Below are 21,142 nucleotides of genomic sequence, written 5' to 3'. Positions count from 1 at the left end.
TCAAATTATTTCACTTCTTTATAATACTATTATTAGTATTTTTTTTAGTTTCTCAAATAAATTCTTTTTTTTTTTTGGAGACAAGGTCTCACTCTGTCACCAGGCTAGAGTGCAGTGGCATCATCATAGCTCATTCTGTAACCTCAAACTCCTTGTCTCAAGCAATTCTCCTGCCTCGGCCTTCCCAGTTGCTGGGACTACATGCATGCACCACTGTGCCTGGCTAAATTTTCTATTTTTTTGTAGAGATGGGGGGTCTTGCTATGTTGCTCAGGCTGGTCTTGAACTCCTGGCCTCAAGCGATCCTCCTGCCAGCCTTGGATTCCCACAGTGCTAGGATTACAGGTGTGAGCCACCATACCCAGCCTCAAATTCTTAGCAAAGACCAATATCAAACAATACTGGTAGCTGAGTTTTTAAGTTATTCGATGAGTTTAATACCCTCAAAGAATAATGTAAAATTTTAACCTACTGCTAAATATAAGTGATGGCCCAAGAAACAATAATCAATTCAGTAGCAGTGAGCACTCCTTGTGCCTAAGATTGTGTTTTCTGAATATAATTTCCCACTAAAACCAGAGTTCTTTGAAGAAATGACTTCCGGGTCAGTGACTGTTAAATTGTTGATCACATAACCAATCACACAACCCCTTTCTAGTCTCTGCTTGGTTGGGAAACACAAAACAACCATTCATAAGCACAGACTGCCGACCTACTGTAGTGATTTCTTTCTTGTTTGCATTGAGTTTGTATACATAAAAGCTACAATCTTTTCCTGGAAAAACTCCTGCTTGCTAAATAAACTAAAGCTGTATAATCACAACTTCCATGCTTAACTTAGTAAATGACAAAAATACCCACAAAAACTTAGAATAACAATGGCCATATTTAGGGGGCTTTTTGACTTGTCAAAATTAATGATATACTTCAGAAGAGGTCTAGAAAAAATTAGGAGACCAAAACTCCAAACATGCAGTTGTCAGCTTCATTAATCAGCATGCTGATGCTTCAACAAAATAGTGACTCTAAGATGGTCTCTCTCAAAAACTCTCTAGTTCATTTCTGGCCAAACCTTCTGAAACTTAGCTTCCCCGAGCTTTATCTATTTATGCATGGCCCCTTTATTCCTTCTGCTCCTGAGTTCTCTGACCTTTCCTCAGTGTTTTTCCCAGAAACACAACAATCACACTGTACAAAATCCCCTTAAAATTGCTTGACTAGAAAATAATTCTACAGAAGTTAATTTAAACTCTAGTCTAGAGGCAGTTAAAGGCTATAATTAAGGATATTCCTAATTGTCAGGAAGACAAGATAGAAATTTACTACAGAATTCAAGATTTCACTACATATGTATCATCTTGGCTCCCATATTTGTATTAACTAATTCTCTTAATTGTAAACACCTCAGATGAAGAGAAATATTACAGTTAAAAGCAGTAGGAGATTAAAAACCAGGAGAAAATTTAGTAATAATAAGCTAGGTAGACATAATTCCTTTTTTTTTTTTTTTTTTGGGGTAAAAGAGACAGGATCTCACTTTGTTACCCGGGCTGGGCTGCAGTAGCTATTCACAGGTATAAGCATAGCACACGATAGCCTCAAACTCCTGGGCTTAAGTGATGCTCCTGCCTCAACCTCCTGAGTAGCTGGGACAACAGACGCGTATGTCACTGCACCCAGCTTAGATGGGCATAATTCTAAAACTGGCCTTGAGTAGCAAAGAAAAAAAGAAAATATTTAACATAATGTTACTGCAGAAGCCTTTTTCTTTGGGGCAGACTAGACAAAGATTTAAAATTGCAAGTAAAATAGAGATAAATCAACAGGAAATTTTATAAAATTGTAAATTTCAGAAAACTGTCAAAAAATATTCTGGGATAGATCCAATGGTTGTAAAGGAAATCTAATGGGCTCAGACCTGAAATATGAAACTTAGGGGGAAAAAAATCTGAAATGGAAAATTGCTACATTAGAAAATCTTCAATGTATGACCAAACATTTTCAAAGAGTCTTACAAAGTAAAATATTCCTAGCTGAAAACAAAAATGACTGTATAGTGTTCCAGATAACACAACTGGCCCTTGAAGTAAAATCAAGACCAAAAGGTGCTGTGATGATTAAGAACTGGGAAAGAGGCCAGGTGCAGTGCCTCAAGCCTATAATCTCAGCACTCTGAGAGGCTGAGAAGGGAGGATGGCTTGAGGCCAGGAGTTCGAGACTAGCCTAAGCAAGAGCAAGACCTTGTCTCTACAAAAAATAGAAAAATTAGCTGGGTGTGGTGGCGCATGCCTGTAGTCCCAGCTATTCAGGAGGCTGAGGCAGGAGGATCATTTGAACCCAGGAATTTGAGGTTGCAGTGAGCTATGATGACGCTACTGCACTCTAGCCTGGGTGACAGAGCAAGACTCTGTCTCCAAAAAAAAAAAACAAAAAAAACAACAACCCAAAAAACCCCCGGAAAACAACAAGGGGCCCCACTGAAAGAATTAATGTCTTATATTTGCTAAGTGATACAGGGGCAAATATCTAAGTATACAAAATGTCATTCCAAGGGAGACATTACCACCCAGAAATTCTCTGTCCTTCCTCTCAACTCCCAAAGTTAATTGTCTATAAATAGAGATGGTTAACAATATAGCATTCTTTTTGATACAGGTTCTACTTTACCATTTATTTTATTAATATAGGACATTAAATTCCTCAGAGTAAAGCTCTAAAGCAAAGAGAAGCTACTTGACTAGGAAACAGATACCAAAGGAAAGAAAAGACTGATTTTTGTCTTAAAAAAAAAAAAGTCTGGTTGTGCCAAAATGTGAAAGATGACATAAGACATACGGTTTTATAGTAAGCTGTAGAAGGCTTCAGGGATAGTGGTTTACTAGACCTATTCAAGCAGTGTGGATCTCTAACCTAATTTTTTTTCCCAAGCCAACCTTTATTATTTTGAGACCATTATGAGAAGAAAATTCCTTTCTTCTTCTTATGCTACTCCTATAAATTTAATAGGTAGGTATCTACTCTATATTTTTAGATATTTAAAAAACTCTAGAAAGAGACATTAAGACACTGATACATTTGATTTGAGAAATAACTATAGTCTCACAATCACTGTGGACAAAATACTCCAAAGATATAACAAAATAATTGGAGCAGAGCCTATAAGAATCCAGACTGATTCTTCCCAGATTATCATAAATCTTTCTTTTGAATGTACATAAAAAGGTTAGATCATGTTCTAGGGAGGTTTTAACTCAACACATGGCACACACCAAAAGACCCATTGCCTATTTAATCTGTCCCTTAATCCAGGAGCCAAGAAGTTATTCTCCTTGCCTCAGAGCATACAGCCTCAACAAAGTCAAGGCATCTTCAGAGCAGCCACTGGGATTACCTATAAATTTGATGTTGCAACATGTGGAATTACCCCATTGCTAACTAAAATATGGAAATAACTTTTTGTTGTTAGTTGGTTAATTAATTATAAATACATGTACCCAGTGAAAAAGAATCACATGAGTGTTTGTGCAGCTTGGTCAGTGTCCATGCCCTCAACAGATCTTTTGGCCACTGCGGTCCAAATCCTGACTTAATCTTTTTTTTTTTTTTTTTTTGATGACTCTTATCATAAAAACAGTAAGAGACAATACCAAGCTGGATTTCAATAATTAGCCTGTTAAAGAAACCAATTTTGTACTAGAAATCAAACTGCCTGAAGTGTCCCAACTTGTGGCCCTCCTTAGAGATTGTCAAATTGCTAAAAATAAAAGGACTAAATTATAGCAGTGACATGACATTGGAGTAATAATTTTGGGGTGCTTTGGTAATACCCAAAGAATTATTGTCATAAAGGTTGAGGCAGTAAAAGAGATACCGTAGAAACCAGAAAATATTTAGCAGATAATCATGCAGATTGTTTAACAGATCAACAAACCATGAATTAAAACAAGCGATGTGTCATGTTGAGTATTCTAAGTGGAAGAAATGCATATTTTTCCTAAGAATATGTCTGGAAACACACAAAAATTTCCATAAAAATAAAAAAGAAACTCTTAAGTAAAAGGCAGCACAGCATTTTGCAATTAACAGTTATTATGAAATGTTTCTAAAATAACTTGAAATTAAGTTTATGAGTTCATGTCTTACAGTAATCAGTACATAGTATAAGAAATCACCCACTAATAGCAATACTGATCAATTCATAATAACTAACTTGTTTTACATTCAACTTTCAGTTTATGAAAGATACACAGAAAGGCTTTAAAACATAACAAATCCTCAGAGAGGTTTCTGGCTTTGATTTTTACATTATAATTCAGAGAAAAAGGAAGAAAAATGCAACTTACACTCATCTCGGAACCTGGGTTCTGCATTAGGCCCAACTCTACCAAATGTTTTTATAATCTCTGTATGCAAAGAATGTTGGTCTTGATACTGAGGATCTTCCAGGAAAGAAGCCAACTGCATTTTCACTCTTTCCAGCAACTTCAAATTGGATAATGTACAGTCATTTTATAGAATATAAAAAACTGGGTAGCATTGTTAAAGTGAAAGATACACATTAAACATGCCTTGCAGCAGTGGATTCAAACGATTAATATCCCCATAATGGTAGAAATTTGGAGTTAAATAGTTATTTAATTTTTTGGCTCAGAAAAGGTTTCACATTTTCATTTATGCTTGTTAATTCTTAATTGTTTTTTTAAAATTCAAATATTCCCCAACAAATTGTAAAAACAAAAGAAAAAAACCCCTACCATATTTAGGGAGAAATAGATGTTTATGATTATTTTATATCTAAATTATAATTCTTAAATCACAGTGTTAAGCTACCCAATTATTCACCTTCTGAAAGCAATGAGTCATTAATGACTTATATCTTACTCACATTTCCCTAAAAGACATTCTTATTTTAGGATTTAAGAACATGTTGAAATTCTGCCAAGACTGCAAGCTTTGCAAAATGATGTGCTTTTTTTTCTGTTGCTTCACCAGTGAAATATATAAGTGAAAAAAAAGGGAAAATGTTCTTTCTATAACTAACAAAATGGTTTAATTTTTGTTATAAAAAATCTATAAAGGAATTTTATTAACATTTTTGTTTTTTTGGTAAAATAGGTTTTCCATTTAAGTGACTAGGTAATATGTCCATAAATAATTTATTTTCTAATCTACAGGGTTTTTTATTTCTATATGGACATATCCAACATAATAACAAAGAATACAATTCTGATACTAATTTTGAGATGTGTCTTATAGTTAATGATGCACATAGAAACTAAAAAATTTGAAATGAAATCACAGTTTCAAAATTAAAATGTACTTTCAGGGAGAATAACCTTCGTTATCTCCTAAAACAAGCAAGACAGAGGGTTTGCACAGTAATATACTCTGTAACAAGATGATACCAGTCCACTAAATGCCTTTACAGCTTGGTATCAATGACACAATTATCACAATACAGGTGCTTTCTCACCTTCATTTGTAAAACTAAGATGGATTTGTGTGTCTAATGTTATCTAGCAAAATATTCTTCAAATCTGTGCACATTGGGAATCAAGAATTTATGTAGATAAGTCTACTGAATAATAGATGTCCTTGAAACTAGACCTGATTTGAAGGATTATTCAAAACTGCAATATGTAATGAGGCTTAAAATAGAACATCTAAGCACTGGCTTACACTTAATTTTCTAATTGAGAAAAAAAACTAGAGTTTCTTTAGGATACGGAAATATATGTTGGTTAGGCTACCATGTTTTCAAATAGTGAGATCTTTCTCTGGCCCATAACTAACTACAAAACAAATGAAAGGTATGATGCTTCCTGCCCGCTGCTAACAGGTACATGTATAGTAATGCATCATCATCACCTCAATAATACACAGATATAAATAAATTTCAATTATTTCCTACCTCTCTTTGAATTACTGTTTCCATGATAGTGCCAAAGGCTGGAATTGTGGCAATCCTGACAGAGCTGTTAGAATTAAAAAAGAAAGAAACTGAAACTTTGAGATAAAAAATGAATATTATTAAAATGCATATCAAAGTAAGTACAAGGTAAATGTACTGTATTAGTCTCTAGCAATGACAAAGTAAATAAAAAAAAAAGCAGACCAAGAAGAATGCTCAAAAAGACAGACAGGATAACTTAAGGTCGCAGTCTGTGAAACTCACAATTCAGGATCACTGGACAAGGTAACAAGGGCCGGAGCAACCCGCTTGTCAACTAACGCTTCACTCATGCCTCGAAGAGTCAGCTGTAAACCAGTCAACATGCAATAAAAAATGGTTTGGTAAACTGGAATGAGAACTGGGTTAGCTGTGACTGAGGATGGGCAGGCAGACTCATTGGCCTTTCTTGGTTTAGTCATCCACACGAGACATTAAAATGTTAAGCCTTTGGTTCATGCTATTAACGCTTACTGGTAACAACCTGTTAGTGAGATTAGCAGAGCATCCTTTCTTGGCTTGAAAGAAATAGTCCATCATCCTGTTTTAGGTTTTGGAAATGTTTATTGAGCAGTGATACCATTAATACTAATGTTTATTTAATACATGGCCTCCAAATTAGGCTTACAGTGAAGATTGATTTAAAAACAACATGATATATGAATAGTAATACGATAAAGTTTAAAATCAAATAAGCATAACCCAATTTTATTTTTTTAAAGAGTCTTCAATAAATTTAAAAGCTGATGGCTATTTCTTGACAGGCACATTTTGAAAGGGATGCTGAATGTAAAAGGCAGGGACGACACTTACATTTCAGGGTCACTGGAGAGAGTAATGAGAGCAGGAACAACCCTCTGAGCTACCAGAGTTTCATTCACCCCCTTCACCAACAGCTGATTGGTCAGCGTAGGGGGTATTCACAGGTGATGCACGGAAAGAGCAAACAGTGCGCCACGGGAAGAAGAAAGGAACAACCAAGAGAAAGAGAGAAAACACAAAAGCAAAACCAAAATTAGAAGCTAAGCAAATACTGTGCTACTAGAGTGCTTTACAAAGGCAGAGAATGCTTAGGAGGAAAATAAAGCTTAAATAGCCTAGCAGTTCACAAAAACAGATTTTGTTACCAATTCATTGGCAGTTTGTACTTTTGGTCAAATAGTCTATGCAATTTCAATGTCAATTAAAATGCAACTTAAAAGAAAACTTTACTTTTTATAAAGTAAAGTTAAATGGTTAAAATACTCAAATGTGGTGTAGTTTTATTATGACCAATGAGGTACAAACTGGGTTGTTTTTAAACCAAACTGAAATGGCTAGCAGCCACTGCTAAACCACTTATTATATTGTTCTATAGCAAGTAAATTTAAAAACCACACAGGAAAATTTCCAACTTTCTAAATCATATAGCTTTCTTTTTGAAGTACAGAGATCTAATGCAGCCTACTAGAAAGTGTTACACTTGGGAATCAGATCTGGGTTCAGATTCCAATTCTCCACTTATTATCCATGTGGTCTTAGATATATTATATAATCTCTTAACTCAGTTTTCTCATCTGAAAATGGTGATACTATGATCTACCTCAAAGGACTGTTGTGCTATTGATTTGCATACAACGTGCCTAAATACTGTGCCTGACAAAGAGTAGACACTCAAGAAATGAGAGTTTATTCTGACCACTCCAAGAATATATGATTTGTGATATATTTGGAAAAAGAAATTATTTCGTTAAAAAAACTTTTTGGTGGTTAACATCTAAACAGTTCTTTGTTTTACATTTCTCTATAAGCTCAAATAAACTTTAAAATAAAAATGATGAGAATTAGATTTCTATAATCTAATCATAAAAACCATTTAGTGGCCAATGCTAAATTGCAAAACAAGAGGGTAATATTGAATGGTATGCATTTTGTTTTATATGTATTACTGAATTTTATGAGTTCAATAGAGATGTGCAACCCCCTTCTCAATTTCAGAATGTAAGCACGTATTCATCCTAAGTGCTTACCAATCTGTTTGCCTAGTAATTAGAACTAGTCCTCACAGAAGATCAAAGATGTCATGGATGTTTTATTAACAAAAATTTACCACTGTGGGCTTATGTTAAGGCATTCCTCCTATACAACTCATCAGAGAGAGCACAGCTCACTTTATGTGAAGATTCTTAATTTTGCAATAAATCATTACCATTTACCAAGGGATTCATTTTAGAATCTAATTCAATATTCTGAAATAGTTTTTTTAAAAAAGCCCACAAATAATTAGGCAGGAATAAGATTACAAAGAACTTTTGTTATTTCCTTAAACATTACAGATGTCAGGAAGAAAGAAGTAGGACAAGGAAGTTCAAATACTGTTAAAATTTTCTTCTCTGTACCATTTTGTAAATAAGATAGCTTAGATTTGAATCAGTAAAGTGTATATTGAAATGTCTGCTATCTTGCACCTGCCAAAAGCATTAAAAAAGAGGATAATCTAGGGGACAAGTTAATTTTTCATTGCTCTGGGGTTTTTAATTTCAATTTCTTTATTAAGCTAGAGAATCAGAAAGTAAATTTAAGACCTTATCAATTATTACATACAAAATAATATATCATTTGATCTTTACATGTGATAAGTACAAATATAATATTATCATTATTTTAACAGATGAAGAAACTGAGGCTTAGAGAAGTTAAGTAACATGTCCAGGGTTTTAAAGCCTAAGTAGTGGAGCTAGAAAATGAACTTGGTCTCATCTGACTTACAGTCCCATGCCTTCTTTGAGTTGTGGTCTAATGTTACATGCTCAATTTCCTTATGATTGATATAAAAAATAGTTATTTGAAGTTCTCTTCTGCATCTTTTGGGAAATTTATCATGTCACACCAGGACAAATTCCCCTTATAAAATAATATCATTAATTTGCTACTTCAAAATGTAATATGGCTTCTTATTTAACAATGAGAATAATATGATTGATTGGGTCCCCCCCTTTTTGTCCTGCCATCTAAAAACTAAGCTAAATTTAATATTCAATTTCTCAAGTATCTTATATTAGGTTCCTAGCATATGCATTCTTCACTTTAAAAAGCAAGAACAGTTTCTGGTCTTGCTTTTCTAAAAAAGAATTTATTTTAAGTGTCCTGCTTTCTATGTTTTTAATTTGAATTAACTCATTTTTAGGAGAAGTAGGCATAATTCTAAATTACAAAGCATTGGTAGCAAAAGAAATCTTATGAAGAATATTTATTCTTTCAATACAATTTTGTTCAAAGTAAGGATAATTGACAAAAAAGAAAATTTAATTTCTTCTACTGATAACTTTTTTGACATGCTCAGTGAAATTTTTATCATAAATGAATTTGAAAAATATTGAAATATTCTCTCCAACTAGACTCAGAAGTTCATAATGAACCTGAGAGAACACTGAAAACTGCTTAAGCTTCCAGACCAGCACTGACAGCAAATACAGAAACCAAAACCAGACAAAAGCCACATAAGAAGGCAGAAAACCAAAACAAATAAAAAGGGAGGGTGCCTCATTTTGTTTACTTAAATTATTTTCATTTATTAAGGTATGCTTTACCAGTGCATATATAGATTTTAGAGACAAACGGAAGCAATAGCTTTTATGGTCTTAGAATAAAATCCTATGAAGAGAGCATATTAAAGAAATAGCTCTTTATTTAAAATGACATTTTTTTTCTTCTGTAGGGGAGGAGGGGATTGGAGAATGATTCTTCTTTCATTGTAATGACCCTTTTTCAGCATATTGAATAATCAAATTATTTATAACCAGAAGGAACTTGACTAGACATAAAACCAAACAATTACTTGGCATTCACCTTGACAAAGAGCCTATGATTACAGCTTTTTTGATCACATATGTATAATAACTGGAACATGGAAAAGGATTTTCAACTTCCTGACAAAAATGGAATTTTCTTTAGAGTCCACAGATCTAATTTATATATTTAAAAATTTTAGAAGGCATATATTTTAAATACATTAGTGCCCTTTCATTCCAATTGCAATTTATCTTAAATTGTGGCGTAATTTTGAAATTCAGGAAGATTTGAATTCTTATGGAAATAAATGCTTTAATACACTGTAAGAATCACATGCATATTAGGGACAATTTTAGTTAAGTATATGTTCCCTATACTATTATGTTATTTTGTGAAATAATACCATGGATTAAAAAAATAATGACAATATTAGTTACTATTTATTATAAGCATTATTATGTTCCAGAACCGTTTTATGGGTTTTAGAAGCATTAATTCATTTAACATTAACAAAAATCCTTTGAGATCGATACTTTTTATTATCAAATACACTTTGTAGATGAGGAAACTAACGCACAGAGAAGTTCAAACTTGCCCAAATAATTTACAAAGTCACTAGGTCGCAGAGATAGAAACTGAACCCAGACAGCCTAGCTCTATGACAAGACTCAAAATCAACAAGAAAAAGAAAACCAATTTTATTGCTCAAATAAAGTTCTAAAAATATTTCTATACAGAAAATATACTAGGCTATGACATAATTTGCTATAGGATGGGTACAAAAGATAAATATTTTAATTTTCATACTTAACTTGGGTAAGTGGCAATTAAAAAAAGTCTAGGTAAATTATATGAACAGTCTCTTCCCTTTTATGTCTATGGGCACTTAATGTACTTGGATGTTATTCTACATATGATATGTGAGGGAACAGTGAAGTAGGAGTAATCAACAAAATAAATATTTCCATAATTACAATAATTGATTTTCTGATAGTACTGATGAATCCAACTACATTTTATAACTTGAAAAATACCTCATGTAGTTTTATTTTAGTAGTCATTTAGCTTAGTAAATAGAAAAGTATAGTCAGAAAGATTTATGTAGGATAGTGATTAAAATGAGATTTAAAAGAGAATTTGGAGATAGTGCTGATAATAAAAATAACATTCAAGGAACCAGTAAGGCTAGAAAACATTCTTAAATATGTCAAAGCTAAATTTCTGCCCCATCACACAGTACACAACTAGACACTGTTCAGTGCCATAAAATATATATCAACATAATATGGTATGCAAAGCCTTTAAAAAAACAAAAATAGTCCCTTCTCCCTCTTCTAAAAAATCATATAATTGGAACAAACAGAAGCATGTGTTTACATACCTCAAACATTCTAGCAGCAGTACACCTCACAAGTGCTGAAGTGTGGACAACACCATACCACAAAACCGTTAACAGTAATTCATGGTATGCTGGATTTGCACTAGAAGAAAAAAATCAATGTTAAAATTGAGAGCCACAGTGCCTTACTGGTATACTGAAAAACTATATTTAAAAGGATGATAAAATGAATGCTAAAAAATATTGACAGAACACATGAAATTACTTTGTATGGTTAAACAGGTCACAGCTAAGATTCTTTGAAAGTCTATGGGCACTTGATGTATAAAGTTACTTAAGGAAGTAACCTTATATAACACAAACTTTCAGCTTCTCTAAGCATTTGCAGTTGTGACAGAAATGTTTATTCTTTTTAATAGCATGCAAGTTAACATTATAAAGAAAGAAACATAAAATTTATGTATGAAGAAAAAAATACCACTGGACTAAGAGTCAGATGGGTAAGTTACAACTTCTATGGCTCTTAGTTTCTACATTTATAAAAACTGAGGAAGCAGTACATGTCCTATTTATGTCATACGGCTGATATAGGATCAAATAAGGTCAACTCAAACCATCTATATGGGAGGGTATTTTTGGCTGTAAAGCCTATCCAGATCTCAGGTGATATTATTAATAAATGCATGAGCCTGTTTTCAGTAAAGACTGAGCTAAAACTACTTTAGCAGCCAGATGATGTGGTTTTATGTAGGACTGAGCAAATCAAATAGAAAGAAAAAGGAGCCTGACGAGCTGGCTTTCCCTGGAAGCTCCTTTTTCAGTTCTGGGAAACTAACTTTTCTTCAAGTCTGTACTTGATTTTATTTCTCCAACTGCTTCAGAGAAAACATATGTCTGCACCCTTTCCCCCATTTTTAAAAATTAAAATGTATTGATTATAAAATATTAAGAATGTACAAATCAGCAAAACCAAAAACAAGCCAAAAAACAAAAAAACTTAAGTCTCAAAACCAGAAGAATAGGTGTGTATGCCAATCCTTTTAGACTTAGAATATGTACTCTATAAATCCAGTTTAGAGACTTTACAATATGCTGCCTTTTAAAAAACTATAAGCTGTTATTTTTTTACCCCAGTTCCACAAAAGAAGCCTTCAGGCTATCAAGAGGAGCATGAGATAATGAAAGCAGGGTCATTACATCTTCTAAGAATCCAACTAGCAATTTTCTGTCTTCTTCCTACAGAGGAAAAATACTGATAATGAATTTCCAAACAATCAAGTAGAACTAAATACCATAACTACCTATCTACAATTAGAAATGTTACCAAATAAGGGGAAAATATCCTAATTTGGAGCCATTTTAATTAAAGATACTTACTAAGCATTATCTATGATCAGAATGGTATGAAGACAAAGATTATCTCTATTCTTTGATTTAGACTTGTGCTGTCCAATATGGTAGCCACTAGCCACATATGATTATTTATATTTAAATTTAAATAAAAAATTATGTAAAATGAAAGATTCAGTTTCTTAGCTGCACTAGCTATAATTCAAAGACTTCATAGCCATATGTGACTAGTGCCTATCTTATCGGACAACTCAGATACAGATTATTTTTATCACTGCAGAAAGTTTTACTCGATGATCTTAATTTAGAACAATAAAATGTATAATCTTTTATTAAAATTTACTTTACCAATTTTATTTCCAATGAATTTTGGCTCTGTATAGTTAAATACAAATTACTAAAACAGTTATCCTCTTAATAGTATAAAAATGATTTCCAAGAAATTATTTTTACAATATCCTAGTGGTGAAAAACCACACACTTGGTAAAATACAGACTACTGTGTTCTTTAAAGAAATAGTTGCACCCCTTGATTAAAAAAAAATCTGTAGTTTTCAAACTTTCTTCAATGAACCATTATTATTTTCATAATCAGAAAATAGTTCTTTCTTTTTAAATAGCATCTTAAGTATGCTAGAAAAAGCAAACCTGTTAAAAATAAATTAGGAGAGTTAAAAAAATAACTTTCTATGTTCAATTAATCTGAATCTATAAGGCAAGGGTATCTGACATTCCATCAGGAAATAAATATATAATAAATTAAACTCAAGTTGTTAGTAGGAACATAGGAGGTCAATAATAAATAGCTTTTGAATGTATCAGTAGATCCATGAGAAAGACTGGATTACCACCTGCCTTTTTATCCTACATAGTCAGGGTAGTTTAGAAAGAGGCAGAGAGAAAGGATTGACAAAAGCAATGGCTAACCTGAAAAAAGGATGATTATAGCAGTTTTAAGACAGGGCAGTTTACTTAGTCTACTTAGTAAAAAGGCATAGACACTGCTAAAACAGCATCAGGACAATGTTGGAAAAGAGACTTCACCCATTTGTTACCTACTATGTCAAACATAAAGCAGATATCACATTGGGAAATGAATTGGAAATCTGGAAAAAAAACAACAACTAAGAGTGAAATAAGGGGGGTAGGGGGAGGGGATGGATGTATGCCTACATGATGAGTGTGTTGCGCACCGTCTGGGGAATGGTCATGCTTGAAGGTGCTGACTCGGGGAGGTGGGGGGGGAGGGGATGGAGGTATGACTACATGGTGAATGCCAGGTACACTGTCTGGAGAATGGACACGCCTGAGGCTCTGACTCAGGGGGATGGGGGGGACACGGACAATGTATATAACCTGAGCTTTTGTACCCCCATGAAGAGCTGAAATAAAAAATAAAAAAAAAATAAAAAAAAAAGAGTGAAATAAGAGCTATAAAATAGACTTCTAAATGAGCATGAATTCTTTTGATTTTTGAAAATTTACTATTAATATAATCGTATTCCTCATTTTTGAAATCTTAAAAACAAGTAATACTGCTTGTGTATTTGATTGAAGATAGTTTTTGTTTACTAAAGCAAATAGGACTGTGATTTATCCTAACAAAACTTTGTTTCATGAGAGAAATATTAACTGTTGGTATGTGCTTCCTAAAATGAGAAACACTGGCAACCTGTGATTGCTACCTCAAGGTACTAAACATTTTGTAACAAGCTGAAATGTTTTTATCTCTTTAGAGATATGAATAACATATTTAGACTTCATAGTGACTCAAAAGACATGTCCTTATTCCTTTATTCAACAGATAAAGGCTTACTATGAGCCAAGCCTGTAATTAGTATTTTATTATGCTTTAAAATGCTATTTATGGTCAAAATACAAATACCAACAAAACATTGGAAGGCTACTTATGCTGGAACAGATTCCAAAATTAAAAAGAGGAGAATGGTATGTATACTATTGTGTCTGGCACTGTGTTAGGGATTAATATCCTTGATCTCCATGAATTTAAAAACAATAGAGACAATCTATTAATGTACATGACTTGAAATATCTTACACACAGAACAGTATCCATATTACAAGGTAGTCTTAGAAACTAGTGTAGAAAAGTAAAATTTAAAAGAATACTGTGCTACTTTAACAGAATTGGAACTTCTACTGCAAAATAATATATTATACTGTGGAATTATATTTTAATACTATAAGATGACTCAAATTTGTTTTGAAAGAAGAGTGCAGTAAATATGAATTGCTGTACTTTGAATTCAAAGGGCAAAAGAAAGAAGTTAGGTATTAGCAGGCAAAAATTCAGGAAACCATTGGAAAAAGGTGTTCCTTCTTCATTCTCACATTCTAATTTGTAAAAATGTTTTATCTTAAGTTTGTATTTCCACTTTACTGGTGAAACTGCCTCATACTTAAAAATTACTAGTATGCCTTGAGACACATCATATACTTTACTTAAAACAATGTTAAGTAGAGTGTGGGAATCTGTTACATTGGTGGTCACCAATGGATCACATCTGCTGGTTCACACCCTAGCTTAGTTCCCTCCTCTTGAATCTGGGCTGGGTCTGGGACTTACTTAACCAAAAGACTGCAAAAGAAATAATATGCTAATTATAGGCCTAAGCCTTAGCCTAGCAGATTAGGCTTTTGCATTCTTGGGAGACATTAGCCACCATGTCTGGCTCTGCTGCTCCACAGGCCATGTGCAGAGGAGAATTCCTGAGAGTACATGGAGAGTGGAGTTCAGCCATTCCAAATGAGACCTTATCAACCAACCCATTTAATTCAGCAACAGGAAAGACCACCAGCACAACCAGCAGAAGAGGAAGCTGAGTGAAGCCCAGATTGCAGAATCAGGAGCAAATAAAACAGTTACAATCTTTGGGGAAGTTTGTTATGCAGTAGCAATTAAGAATAATAAAGTACAAGTTGAGCATTCCTGATTTGAAAATCCAAAATGCTCCAAAATCTGAGACTTTTTGAGCGCCAACCAGGATGCACAAGTGAAAGCCTGACGTTGTTCGTTGTGGCTGTTGTTTAAAGGTATTCTGGTGTTTAGTTACCCTGACCACATTATTTTTTTTCACTGTAGTAATGATATGCTATATTTTTTACTGTTAAGTACTTATGTGTGAATAACTGTAAGAAAATGATTAATTGGTAGCATATAAATTCAGAGTCAGAAATGATAATGATGTGATGCTAATGAATGGCTGAGATAGTGACACCTTTGGTTCAATGTACACAAACTTTTGTTTCATGCACAGAATTATTAAAAATATTGTATAAAATTACCTTCAGGCTACACATATAAGGTGTATATGAAACAAATACATTTTGTGTTTAGACTTGGGTCCCATCCCTAAGATACCTCATTATATATATGCAAATATTCCAAAATCTGAAAAAATTCCAAAATCTGAAATACTTCTGGTCCCAAGCATTTTAGATAAGGGCTACTCAACCTATATTATTAAAAAGCACTTTGCTAAAAATGATGATAAACTATAGCATTGTATAGTTTAGTTTACATAACACACGTGCTTTGTTATTTATGAAAACCTCATCATGAAACACAAAGAAACCCTGCTAAATAAGTGCAATCTAACACTTCTAAGAAAATATAAAAAAGCTCACAATCTCTAAATTTATTTGTTCAACTCTGACCTTTATTATTCAAATATAATCTCCATTATAAATTATTTATTGAATAAAATTAATAAATTTTGTTTTCCTTTATGGGTAACAATTTCACTTATACACACATTCAGAAGACATATAGGTATTTTTTGAAATAGGAAGCACTTTTACTAGAGAATAAGAAATTTTCCCTTACCTGAATATAACATGTAAGGACGCCTGTTGCATAAATGGGAACTGTAGCTTTAGTGAGGACCCCATTTCCTGCTGAGGAATCTAAAATCATTAAAATAATTTAAAAAATGTGAGTATATTTTAAGTGTAAAGAAAAAAGTCACAATGCATTTATAATAAAAATTACAACAATTTACTAGGTTACAAATAAATATTATCATTACTTTGAAAAATATTGTGATTGAAACTCATTTCTACTGGTTGGTTGGTCTAAAATACAACTTAATGCTTCTTGAAGAGCCATTAAGCATAGACATTTCTGATAAATAAGAAAGAAGTTTAGTAACTAACATGAGATGTTATATTCCTATTTCCATAATCAGAAATCAGAGCTTTCTTTAAGAGTCTCCCAAGTGCCCACACAGGAAGGTCTTCCTAAATTTTTATGCCTTCAATCTGCAGTGTTTCAAATGTAAAGGCACTCAGCTAAAAGCTGGCATCTAGATGAATGTTATTTAATCTGTTTCCAGATAGGAGATTCTACCTAGTTTCTACTACTAGACTAATTCCTGAGCCCTCCTGTACCTTCAATAGGGTTTTTACACAGACAGAGCCCTAATTATTTTCATGGAGGAGGAAGCAATCAGCCTAAGTAGAGACAGGAAAGCATCCAACCATAGGTGTGTGCCCTGTAACTACTGTATGAGACTTTCTTAAATAGCATCTGTAGACAATTCCAAAAGAAAAGTTCCAGAGATGATAATTTCCAGCAACAAGAGCTCTTATTTATTAATCATGAGGCACTGTGTTAAGTGCTTTATGTTTGCTGTTAATGCTCTCAATAATTTTTTTGTTACTATATTTCTTTTTATATATGGTTATAAATTATTTTCCAAGAGTAGTAAAGAAATTGAGTTGAAAAGATGTATTTAACTAACTGCTCTGAAGAAATTTTAGCAAAAAAAGAAAAGTCCATTTTTACATTAATTAGTATTTGAGGTTTATTTATTATCTTGGTAAGAATAACTTTTTCTTGGGTGGAGTATTGTGTCAGTTGAGTATGACAATGGTAGTAGAGAAATAAATCTGAGACTAGGAATCTAAGTTTAAACTGAATTCATAGACATGGACTGTATATACAGGAGTTAATAATCACTTCTTATTTGAACAGCTAAATAATATTCATGGCTAACTAATAATGACAAAAGCTGTCAGTTTTTAGAGTATTTAATTTTTTTCACCAATTTATCATCAGAATTAATAATAAACTAAAACAGATAATAACAACAATTTAGGCATTCCAAACATCAACCCTTTAAAAGGCTACTGAAAATAACCTTTGAGAAGAAATTTGTCCAAAAAAAAACTCATCAATGTTTTCAAATTTAAAGTAATTCATTTATTCATTTTTTAACTACCTCTGAGAATGGCCAAAAGTGGAGTTTTCTAGACCATTCAAGTCAAATCACTAAAGTACGATTTAGGTAAAAATTATCTATACATTAAAAATCAACCAAGTTAAAAATGGGGGGGGTACTATACATTTCTTCTAACATTGTCCACAATTTATCCTAGAAACTAAAAAAATAACAGGGACACAATATTTACACATAAAAAAGTTCTTAGACCAATAGTGGTATAACTGGACTCTGACTAAAAACTATCAACAAAGGGGCTAGAATTGCCCATTCAACCCTGTGGTTTCTTTAAAATCTCATGTTTCATTTTAAAAACATGTATACATATATTTATTGTCCATTATGTTTGTTTTAATTTTTAAAAGTTTTAAATAACTAATTATGAATCAAATGCAGCTTATTTTTTAAGTTGCTGTATCTTGAATATACTACTTCAAACCTCCAAGGGTATAAGTTCCCCATTTGAGAGGCTCAGCCTTAGGTCAATCTGGTTACAATGAAGGTAGATATTTACAATCAAATTGACAATGGCGGGGCGTGGTGGCTCACGCCTGTAATCCTAGCACTCTGGGAGGCTGAGGCAGGTGGATCAGTTGAGCTCAGGAGTTCGAGACCAGCCTGAGCAAGAGCGAGATCCTGTCTCTACTAAAAATAGAAAAAAATGATTTGGACAGCTAAAAATATATATAGAAAAAAATTAGCCGGGCATGGTGGCACATGCCTGTAGTCCCAGCTACTTAGGAGGCTGAGGTAGAAGGACCACTTAAGCCCAGGAGTTTGAGGTTGCTGTGAGCTAGGCTGACGCCACGGCACTCTAGCCTGGGCAAGAAAGTGAGACTCTGTCTCAAAAAAAATTAAAAAAAAAAAAAAAAAAATTGACAAGGATTAATCTCACTACCACTTATGGGAAGGATATTAGATGTGATTAGATATTAGTTACAAAACCAAGAACTCCATAATATAAATTTTCTTTCTCAATTGTACTTGCTAGTTTGTTTATACAATTTATATATACTGAATATAGTATTTTTCCTGAATAAAGAGATTCCATTGTTTTTAAAAATAACAATGAACAAACTTACCAATGTTTTCTTCAGACAGTCTTAAAATCTCCTGGAACTGAGGTTTTACCTAAGCAACCCAAAGAAAAGATTCAACAAGTCTCAGGTTCAATGGACCAATTGATTAAATAAAACGTTAACTACCGCCACTACTACTATTTATTTATTTTGCTTTATAGACTATTGAGTTAAGTGGTCAGAAATGTAATAATTCTTAATTATGAGGCTTAGGATAAAATAATTATTTTAATATCTGAAACGACAAAATAACCTGTACAGGCAAACATGACAAATGATACTTTTGGTAGTGACTGAAATATATAGCATTTATCTCAAGTGTCCATGCTATTCTAAGAGGTGGTATCTTTGCAGCAAGTTTTATATATAAGTTGCTGTGGTTCCACAATCGCCTGAGGTTTTTACCAAAGTATGCTGAACAAACAGCTGCTTCCTGAACCTGTGGTAGACAGTGAGTGCCAGAAGCATATTCAAAGGATTGTGGTTGAGTTCCCTAGCTGATACTTCCTATATTTAAAATCTATGAGGGGCCGGGCGCGGTGGCTCACGCCTGTAATCCCAGCACTCTGGGAGGCCGAGGTGGGTGGATCGTTTGAGGTCAGGAGTTCGAGACCAGCCTGAGCAACAGCGAGACCCCGTCTCTACTAAAAATAGAAAGAAATTATATGGACAACTAAAATATATATAAAAAATTAGCCGGGCATGGTGGCGCATGCCTGTAGTTCCAGCTACTGGGGAGGCTGAGGCAGTAGGATCGCTTAAGCCCAGGAGTTTGAGGTTGCTGTGAGCGAGGCTGACGCCATGGCACTCACTCTAGCCCAGGCAACAGAGAGAGACTCTGTCTCAAAAAAACAAAACAAAATAAATAAATAAATAAATAAATAAAATCTATGAGGATAGCCACAGTGATTAAATTTTATATGGTATACACTAAGTTTAAGCTAAATCATCTTCTGAAAATCAATAAAAAGAATATTAGGAATTAGAATTTTTTTTACTATCACAGTATTCTAGGATATTAAAAATAAAGGAATGGCTCATGCTTTTATTTACTCTCTTATAGCATTAACATATTACATTTCTATGTCTCTTGCATATAAGGAAACATGGAATACAAGTTTTTACCTTAGTGTTTGTAAAAATTTTGCCAAACGTCCGGCAAAGGCGCCAGAAAAATCTGGAGAATTCATGGACACAGGCAGTTGAAGTAACATTAATTTTGCCAACTATTTCTATAAGTTGTGGCAACCTGAATATGAAAGGAAAGAAAAATAGGCAGGAGATACATATAAATTACTGTTTCCTTGCCAATTTCTGAAACAATAAAAATCTAACAACCTCTTCTATTTTGTTCTTTGAAAGCAAAGCAAAGGAATTGTTTGGAACCCTTTGAAAAGGTCTTAACATAATATATTACATTCTACAGTATAAACACTTTAAAGTCAATTTTAACAGTTTGTTATAAAATACATGGAAACTTAAAGGTAGAGTTCTGAGTATGGAGTTAATGAGACTCAAATCTATGGATTTGATGCTTCATGCAAGAGCTTGGCTAACATGGCATCCGTTTTAGCCCCCAAAATGAGAAGTCTGGATGAAGTTTAAAATCAATCACCACTATTGGACAACCAAGGCAGCGGAAAGATCCTTTGGACATAATACAGTGGCACCTTCTTCATAAATAACTACATACCCAGAGCTGTGAATCTCCTGTCCTAAAGAAGTTTACCATAGATGATGCCAAGTTACATTTTAAAAATTTTGTTATATTTTGTTCCTCAGTGCCAAGGCTAAATATAGTGCGCTATTTTCCATTCCACTGATTTAGGTATACCAAATGAGTGTGGAGGTGGTAACTTACAATTGATTGACAACCCATAGTAAACTCTCCCAGCCTGTTGTACCCTCGTGTTCCAGCTGGTAATCATAAAGTTGTAGTAGCACTGCCAATTGCTCACGACTTCCAATAATAGTAGACACATCTTGAAGAGGTGACATAGGCCGAGGAAACCTAGTTACTATAAATAACAGAAGCAAAATAAATCATATGGAAAATGGCAGTTTGCAAACAGCTTTTCTATTAAAAGGAAAATAAGATCCTTCCCCCTTATATTTAATTAACTTTTTGTAAATGTTAAATATAAAGCAAACATATCAATCACATCATTTTTTTAGGAATAAAAGAAATAAATTCTTCTCACATGTGAACAAATTCAACAAATCTCAAAAGTGAAGCAGATTTTTGTGAGACTATATAAGTGGAATACTGTAATGAAATAGTTTTCTAATGAATAGTAAAATTTCATTTACGTTAAATTAAAATTGGCCCAAAGATAAGACTGTTAGATTTGAATAGATTTGAAAATGGTTGGAAAAAACCAGAAATACCTGTAATTCTACTGGACTTTTTA

At 33.2% G+C, this 21,142-nt stretch overlaps 1 protein-coding gene across 4 annotated transcripts in view; it reads right to left on the bottom strand.

Moving 5' to 3' along the window:
• The window catches only part of RELCH (RAB11 binding and LisH domain, coiled-coil and HEAT repeat containing), a 103,051-nt gene that overhangs the window by 14,809 nt on the left and 67,100 nt on the right, over positions 1 to 21,142 (bottom strand). For 2 of the 4 annotated variants that reach the window (XM_045528065.1, XM_045528066.1), the window contains 9 exons: positions 20,593 to 20,749; positions 19,857 to 19,980; positions 18,735 to 18,783; positions 16,257 to 16,336; positions 12,190 to 12,296; positions 11,103 to 11,202; positions 6,764 to 6,846; positions 5,912 to 5,975; positions 4,344 to 4,482 (listed from right to left, as the gene is read on the bottom strand). In XM_045528065.1, the coding sequence (XP_045384021.1) occupies positions 4,344 to 4,482; positions 5,912 to 5,975; positions 6,764 to 6,846; positions 11,103 to 11,202; positions 12,190 to 12,296; positions 16,257 to 16,336; positions 18,735 to 18,783; positions 19,857 to 19,980; positions 20,593 to 20,749 (903 nt within the window). Of the gene's footprint in view, positions 1 to 4,343; positions 4,483 to 5,911; positions 5,976 to 6,175; positions 6,259 to 6,763; positions 6,847 to 11,102; positions 11,203 to 12,189; positions 12,297 to 16,256; positions 16,337 to 18,734; positions 18,784 to 19,856; positions 19,981 to 20,592; positions 20,750 to 21,142 lie in introns of all 4 variants that reach the window. The other 2 variants (XM_045528064.1, XM_045528067.1) reach the window with 2 other exon arrangements.

Source organism: Lemur catta, chromosome 16 (assembly GCF_020740605.2).
Source record: "Lemur catta isolate mLemCat1 chromosome 16, mLemCat1.pri, whole genome shotgun sequence".
Taxonomy (NCBI): Eukaryota; Metazoa; Chordata; class Mammalia; order Primates; family Lemuridae; genus Lemur; species Lemur catta.
Note: the sequence above shows the minus strand (reverse complement) of the source record. Positions and strands in the feature narration are given on the sequence as shown.